The sequence below is a fragment of the Corticium candelabrum genome, chromosome 16, assembly GCF_963422355.1.
Source record: "Corticium candelabrum chromosome 16, ooCorCand1.1, whole genome shotgun sequence".
Taxonomy (NCBI): domain Eukaryota; kingdom Metazoa; phylum Porifera; class Homoscleromorpha; order Homosclerophorida; family Plakinidae; genus Corticium; species Corticium candelabrum.
In genome coordinates, this window is record NC_085100.1 from 2,941,850 (window position 1) to 2,950,183 (window position 8,334).

Genomic DNA, 8,334 nt, shown 5'->3' on the forward strand with positions numbered 1-8,334 from the left:
CTATAGGATGAGCAGCAGCGCTCCCTCCGCTCGTTTGAGAGGAGGTAGTGCAGACAGCGAGCTGTCCGGTTTCCTCATCAGACCAGCAATGATAGCATCAGGACCTAATATAAAACGTACTGTGATGTATCTATATTAACAGCAGCAACATAAGAACTAGGCTGTTGAGTAGACAGATAAACGGGCGAAAAGATAAACAATGTGAGTAATTAGGTAGACAAACAATGTATTCACTGAGATTTTCTTTGTCTGAGTATAGGACTTTAGGTTAGCAACATATTCACTAGACTGTTTGCATAATGTGCTTGTCATGTTCAATTTTAAAGTGACAGTGTTTTGTTCTACACCAGTGTACACGCACAGCGTGTGTGCTTTGTGCCCACATGGAACAATCCTATTGTGCAAACCTACTAAAGTTACCTGGCACGATTGTGGTGTGTGTGTGTGTGTGTGTGTGTGTGTGTGTGTGTGTGTGTGTGTGTGTGTGTGTGTGTGTGTGTGTGTGTGTGTGTGTATGTGATAAGTCTCTAATTCGCAATACTTTGTGACAATCATTTCAGTAGGCTCACGGCTGTCGAAGCAACGGTGTCTACACAGTCTCAATTACTAGTGAGAGAAAGAAACAACAATTTTGATTTCCAGGAGACGCAAGTTCTTTATACTGTGCAAACTGAGAATGTCAAAACTACGTAAGTCAATCTGTACTGTATAGACGGATGTCCATCATCAACCAAAACAACAGCATGACCTTAACCCTTCAAACAGACACACAGACAGACCAGACACACAAACAAACTGACAAATAAACAGACAGACAAACCAACTGACAAACAAACAGACAGACTGACACAACAAATGATAAACTGAGACAAAAGTGAGGCAGCATGCCTGCCAGACAACAAATAAACTGTGAAACTGATCAACAAATACACAAAACGAAACAAACAGACACAGAGACAAACCAACATGTACACACACAATAGCTAAAGACACACCTTCTAGACCGTTGCAACTTGCAGGACTGCCAAACTTCGATGTTAGAACTGAAAAATCAGTTTCTAAAATCAAGAAAATTGATCTTACTATAGATACACATACGGTACCCTAGCATGCACACACAGACACAGACACATAGACAGACAGACAGACAGACAGACAGACAGACAGACAGACAGACACACACACACACAATAAATAATTCATGACTAATCTGCCCAACACATCATGGACAAACTAAACCTCAGTCTCATTTTCCTCTATATATTATAACATAATTAACATCGCTTGCAATTTCAGTAAGCTGCTTACTTCCTGATTGCTGTTGCATCACCTTCCAGGAACCGTCATGAAGAAACTCTATCTCATTACTGCGTGGATTAGCACTCAATATTTCGGTGAAAAGACTACACAATAGAAGAAAACAGTCACTAGTATAGACAGTAACCAATAAAGCCGTTAATGGGTACAAGCAGGAAAGAAGCAGAGAAAGTAAAACACGGAAAGACAAAATGTGACAAAGTTGATAACAATAAACAAGCAACTGACAAACATATATATATATATATATATATATATATATATATATATATATATATATATATACAAGAAATGAATACCTAAACTGACTGGTACAGAAACAGATAGGCAGACAAACAAAGACAAACAAACACAAAAATAAACAGATGACATACAAACAGACAGATAAACAGACAAACACACTATCACCACTACATACATAAACAGACACAGACGAGCAGATAGAGACAAACGGACAAACACATATACAGACAGACAAGTTTCAATCTTTCCTACATACCCGTCAATGAACAGACTCTCGAACGGCAGCGCTTGATCACATACTGGGCATATCCACGACGACTTCCTACACAAACAGTTAATTATGTTAACGACACAAGAAAACCACTTCTTCGAGTCAACGCACTTCTCGTTCATCTGAACGTACAAGGTCCCATCAAAACACTGCAAGTGATTACACGCAGCTCCTCTATAAAACATCAACCAGTCAATTGTAACACATCAAACACACAACACACACACACACACACACACACACACACACACACACACACACACACACATGATCATGATGACACATACCTGCAAGGTAATGACATTCTCATCTTGCCCAGCTGTACACACAACACCACATGTTAACGATACAAACAACTATTTCTACCAATCAGAAACATACTGGACATAACAGTGAAACCCTCAGACTGGTGAGTGCTACTTCACTCTCGGGTGAGTTTGTCAGCTTGTCCTTGACTACAAAGAGAAATATAATAATCTTAACATAATACGTTCTGATTGATGGTTGTGTGATAGACATACTGAGGGCTCGCGAATGGTCAGCGTTACGTATTCCTTTGGTTCTCAGTTGATGTAGCAAGTTGGATGATGAGAGCTCTTTAACTAGTGTCAATTGCATTGAGTACTGTTGAGGCTACATGAGAAATAAATGATATGAGTTCTGGAAAAGTAGAAGTACATTTCCAAATGGACAAACATATATAAACACACAAACAGACAAATGAACAAACAAAGAAATATAAACAGAGTTTGTCGATCAGTCCTGTTTACTTAAAGGAACATTTCAGTCACATGCGCTAGTAAATTGCGCTCAGCATACACCTTTGATTGTTGGTTACCAACAATCAAATTGAGACAATGATATGCTTACGTACGCTTTTAAGTGATTAAATGATAAATTCTATCGGACGAGTTTGTAACTTTTTCGATCGGGGCTCCAACTTCTCGAATATCTACCGTAGATCGCAGTTTGCAAAGCGTGCTGTTTGGTTCAGTAGCTGAAACACTTATGCACAACTTACTCATAGTTATCAAGCGGGCACCGCTTTTCTAACGTAATGCTGAAGAGAGTTTTTCGCTATCATGTGTAACATCACGTGACATCGACAGCAGTCGGTGAAGCGTAGTGGACGCCGAAACAGATCCGGACACCAATACCGCTCGCCTCTTTATCCTTTTAGTTGTGTTAATGTGCGACAGACCATGTATGAACAGCTGTTTCTACCACACACCGAAGTGGGCCCTGTCGTTAAAACTGGACTCAACTGTAACTTCGCGTTGCAGATAATTCGTGTTCTTGTCACTTCCATCAGCGCATGCAGCCATTGCTTTTTGCCGCAAATGTACGTTAGCGCGCGTTTATGAAACGTTGCGTTAACGCAAATCTCCAAAATGTCTCTTTAACTCACCTGTTGTGCATTGTTGACCCATGCAACTCGTATACTATTATCCTCGTATGGCTGCAATCGACAGAACCTTGTAATATCCAAAGGCACACCACACTTTTTCAGCTCAACAGGCGAATAAACGTACGACTACAAGAACCACAAAATCACTATTACTACATCTGTCACGATCATATTAATTTGACACACACACACACACACACACACACACACACACACACACACACACACACACACACACACACACACAGTGTCTCTTACTGGAAGTGGAACCACATTGTTGTTGACAGTAATTGTACACATAGAGGGGAATTTGTCCCTCTGTTGACAGCTCGTCTCCAGTTTACATAATCGAAGTTGAACTTGAATGTTGTAATGTTCCTGGATACTGTTCATCTTTCCATATCTCACAGATCTACAAAACACAATATGATTTCACGAAAGAGAACAAAGAGGAAACATGATGTGTGCATGCAAGCACACCTACTGCCTCCCTAAGTGTCGAGCCTGTGTGAGTAAAATGAGCGCAAGGTGGGGAATAATGGAGAATAATATGTATTGTTATCAGTAGATGGGCAGGCATTAACGGTATTATAGATAAGAAATCAAAACAAGACAGGAAATGTGTCAGAGAAAGCTTATAGGGAATAAAATATGCATAATCAAAATCGAAATTGAGTTACTCTATGAGAACAAGAGTAAATAAAAAGAATTAGTTTGAAGATATTTGAGACACTTGTTGAGAGAGCACGTGAACAGAATTTAACGTTTGAATTATGTTACATAGACACAGACAGACACACACACTCACACAGACAGACAGACACACACACTCACACAGACAGACAGACAGACAGACAGACAGACAGACAGACAGACAGACAGACACACACACACAGACTCAGACACACAGACACAGACTCAGACACACACACACACACACACACACACACACACACACACACACACACACAGACTCAGACACACACACACAGACACACAGACACACACACACACAGACACACACACACAGACACACACAGACACACACAGACACACACAGACACACACACACACACACACACACACACACACACACACACACACACACACACCAAACGTGCGTGTCTTCCGTATTTTCATCACAGACAAAAATGTCATCACCAAATCCCACACCCACGCCTACCTTCCGGCTCTAATTTGCTGCGACTGTGCGGGAGTGAGTTGAAAGTGAACTGACGCCATAGAACGATCAGAACGCGACCGACTGTACAAACTCGAGGACATATCCCCTAAAAACAACCACACCGTCACACACAGACCAAAAATCCGCCCACACAGACGCAACTAACTGAGATAAGATGCCCGGATAATGGTGTCGATGTGGTCATAGAAAGCCAGACGACAAAATTTCACGTCCACCGGCATTATCCCTCGCTTGTTGATCTGGCCGTGCGCAGCGCTCGGCGCCGCCGTCGGTAACGTCCGTTCCGATTCGACTTTGTGGTAAGGCGCGGGTCGTGAGCGAAATCCCGTCAGAGACGTTGTACACCGTTTGGCCTCATACAGCTGTCTCAATCTCGCTACGAGACGATGATCACGCTGTACGGCGGCCATAGCACGGGCTACGAGCTCTGGTTTGCGTCCAGCTCGAGCCTGGCTGGCGGCAGAGAGAAAGTCTTGGAGCTCGTAGACACGCAGGGAGTTCAACATTCTCTGTGAATAGAAAAGAGGTCTGGTGATGAAGAACTGAGCTGTCGTCGTTGGAGAGAGGAGAAAGCTGGGAAAGTCTTACTTTGATGTCTGCGATGTTTGATATAGCCGCTTGCGCCATACTTCTAAACGGAAGTAGTTGATTTCAATAAGAAACGCCCTATTAAATCACGTGTTCCTGTTTATTGGCTGAATTGTAAACACGGTAATCGCTGTTCTAGTGCACGGGTAGTAAAACAAGATAAGCTTGTGTAGTAGTAGGCTTTGATAATACGTGACTTGCCGACTACATCTAGATCGATCTACTAGAAGTCAGTCAATGATCGGATATTCCATGGTCAAGCATGATGAAAGAATGATGACCGTCTGTTTTGATGAGGCTCTTACATAATCAGTTTTATTTGATTTACACGGGGTGTTATGTGTACCAAACGACAGAAATAAAAACAAAAGGCTCTATTAGTGAGAAAGCACATTTGCTGAATGCGCGTACTTGTTTAGAGTTCCGAAGAATGACGTACCCGTATATAGTTTGACAGTGAGAGGTGAGATGACGTGTGTTCGTGTGAGATGAGGTGGTGTGCTGCTAGTTTATTCTACATATCGAGTTGTAGGCACTTGAATGTGGACAGAACAGCGTAGGACAAACTGTAGTGGCATGTACAAGTGGTACATGTACAGTAGTCCTACATAGTAAATTACTAATATATAAATAATAATAAATCTTATAAATAATAGTAATAATAATAATTTCTCTACAACTATATGATTGAAGATCACAAGCTAAATAATTTATTATTTTATTTTTATTGCTCTAGATACTAGGCAAATTGATATCGTTTTCTACTTGTCACGTGACGTCAAAGTTTTGTTTGGCGTCTGGGGATCTCTTGCAGTGTAGATACCTATATTAAAAATATTATTTTTACATAATTGATTAATCAACTAATTAAATTTTAATTTATATTAATTAAACGTCTTGCTTCATTTATTGTGTGAATTAATGAAAGAAATATGTGCTGTCTGTATCTATAACGTTTGCATGATGTTTGTATTACTAGGAATGGCTCGTGCTGAAGATGATTTCCCAATGAGAAAAATATCGAGCCAGAATTTGGCCCATCGTCTCCGCAATCGCCAGATAGAACACTGTCTTCCTGCTGCACATTTCCATGTAGCTCGTTTGTTTTACGAGTGCATCTTCCCTAACTTCACCATTATTAACATTCAAAAACCAGCATCGTTTCTTCGAAAATTTAGCCCGGACGGCTGCCATTTTATTTGTTTCTCTGTCGATCAGAGTTCATTAGAAATCTATGAATATCGTGGTCCGGCATCAGGTGTTCATCTGCTACATAACATAGGCAATGATGCAACAGAACTAAAGCAGAATCTGTTTTCTGTCATGTTCAGACAAAAATCGGTATGTCACATGACTAGAGAACGTGAACATCTGAACAGAGAATGTAGTCTCTTCACCTGCGATGGTCGCTTCGTGATTGTGGCGTCGAGTGCCCTTGTTCGAGAAAACCCGTATCCTTTTTTCTATGATGCATTTAGAAACAATGAGTCGCTACCACACACAAATCGAACACAATTAGAAGACTACACTCTCCACATCATCAACCTACATACTGGAGAGTTGTCAGATTTGAGACAATTCAAGTGTGACAAGATCTACTTGTCTCACAATCAAGGCCTGTACATGTATGGGGACACGCTGGCGGTGCTGTCCGTCCAACAGCAGACCATCCATATGTTTAAAATCATCGACGGCAAGTTTATGGACATGCAAACTATTGGTCGCTTCTGTCACGAAGACGACGAAATGATTTGGTCTCAAGCACACTATGAGCAATCACAGTCAACAACAGCAGCATATCAACCTAACTCATTACCTCAACCATTCAGACCATATAATGAGAAAACCATAAACACACTGAAACATCGACTCCTTGCCTTCTTGTGGCGTACCACAGTTCTATCTGAAGAGGAAGGCATGGCTCGATCAACAGCAGCTCGTCTCTTCTTCAAGCAATTTGAGCATTTCAGACAGCTGTGTATGTGGAAGATGCAACTACTGGATGAAACTCATCTCCTCATCCGCTACGCAAGTGAAGACGTTGTTCTCATGAAGGTCGCAGATTCCAACTCTCAGCCATCTCTCTTTGTCATTTACAACATCGAATCAACAGAGATCGTTGCCGTCTATGACAACATGTCACAACAAATGTACTCTCTGTTTGAGAATTTCGCTGATCATTTCAGGAATGCCATCCCACCCAATAGACCTCAGTTTACATGCTCGTCAGCAAGTAACCTCTATGCATATAACAGTCAGTGTCGTTTCAAGTCGACGATAACTAATGCCAAGTATGGGGGATCCAGTGAGGCCATAAAGCGGCTCTTGGCTCAGTTGCCTATCAGTGCTCAGTCATATAGTGCTAGCCCATATTTGGACTTATCGTTGTTTAGTTATGACGAGAAGTGTGTGTCTGTGCTGGAACGACCAAAGGCATGTGGAGATGGACCTGTAAGGTAAGTTGTGGATCTCTCCTGCTCACATAAATCTACTGGTCCATATTTATAATTCTATTCGTGTCATTGAGAGCATTTGTCTTGTCTTTATGTGTGCCTGTCTCTCTGCAGTTACTTTACATGTGGCTAATCCGTGAACTCTTAGTGGACAGACACACTTCTATTAGAAGGTCTTTGTTCTCATTTGCCTCTCTCTTTCAGTTTGCCTAATTCGTCTGCCTGTCTGACCATCTGCCTACCTATCTACTTCTACCTGTCTCTGTCCCGTTGTCCATTCATCTATTAAAATAAAATACTGATAACTGCCAAACTTCTTCAGATTCTATAGTCGGAGTTCTGGTCTTCTCAAGTACTGCATCCACACGAGGTATCTACCTCCACTTCAGGGCCAATTCTTCTCACGCCGTCTTGTTGCCTTCACTTTCCATCCAACTGATCCATTTGCGATTTCAGTGCAGCGAATAAACGGGGAGTACATGGTTAGCTTCCACATTCGTTATTGTGGTGAGAGCGAGACCGACTACATATGAAATTAAGAACTACAGAAGGATAATTTTGCACTGATTTGCTTTCTTTCGCTGGTCAAGACAAAACATAGATACGTAAAACAATAAATGAGATTGACCACACTATGGTGCAACACTGCATGTGCACTTTGGGTACCGACAAGTTTGAAGTGTCAACATCAGTACACAACAGACCAGAAGAATAAGGATAGGTTTGATTTTTTCGTATTTTTCTTTTTCATATTACTTTGTCTTCACTCCGACATGATGACTTGATATGCCACCAGTTTGAGTTGACCTTCTGGATTTAATACACAATCTCATGAATTACTGCCACATTG

At 41.3% G+C, this 8,334-nt stretch overlaps 2 protein-coding genes across 2 annotated transcripts; one reads left to right on the forward strand and one right to left on the reverse strand.

Moving 5' to 3' along the window:
- On the reverse strand, positions 1 to 5,066 carry LOC134192508 (E3 SUMO-protein ligase PIAS2-like). Its single transcript, XM_062661245.1, has 13 exons — positions 5,032 to 5,066; positions 4,589 to 4,952; positions 4,423 to 4,528; positions 3,498 to 3,651; positions 3,240 to 3,365; positions 2,353 to 2,464; positions 2,213 to 2,286; positions 2,119 to 2,150; positions 1,943 to 2,005; positions 1,817 to 1,882; positions 1,309 to 1,403; positions 996 to 1,058; positions 1 to 104 (listed from the first exon to the last, which is right to left on the reverse strand). The coding sequence occupies exons 2-13, from the start codon at positions 4,947 to 4,949 to the stop codon at positions 1 to 3; spliced, it is 1,356 nt and encodes a 451-aa protein (XP_062517229.1). The 5' UTR covers positions 4,950 to 4,952; positions 5,032 to 5,066.
- Positions 5,067 to 5,504: 438 nt separating this feature from the next.
- LOC134192117 (DET1 homolog) lies at positions 5,505 to 8,116 on the forward strand. Its single transcript, XM_062660811.1, has 3 exons — positions 5,505 to 5,587; positions 6,011 to 7,487; positions 7,807 to 8,116. Exons 1-3 carry the CDS (start codon positions 5,572 to 5,574, stop codon positions 8,015 to 8,017), a joined length of 1,704 nt encoding a protein of 567 aa, XP_062516795.1. The 5' UTR covers positions 5,505 to 5,571; the 3' UTR covers positions 8,018 to 8,116.
- The last annotated feature ends 218 nt before the right edge of the window (positions 8,117 to 8,334 follow it).

Coding starts and splice junctions, on each gene's coding strand:
- LOC134192117 (XM_062660811.1), top strand. Junction 7,488..7,806: donor TGTGGAGATGGACCTGTAAG/GTAAGTTGTGGA, acceptor AAACTTCTTCAG/ATTCTATAGTCGGAGTTCTG.
- LOC134192508 (XM_062661245.1), bottom strand. CDS start 4,949: ATGTTGAACTCCCTGCGTGTCTACGAGCTCCAAGACTTTCTCTCTGCC. Junction 2,287..2,352: donor TGACCATTCGCGAGCCCTCA/GTATGTCTATCA, acceptor TTCTCTTTGTAG/TCAAGGACAAGCTGACAAAC. Junction 2,006..2,118: donor AGAATGTCATTACCTTGCAG/GTATGTGTCATC, acceptor GATGTTTTATAG/AGGAGCTGCGTGTAATCACT.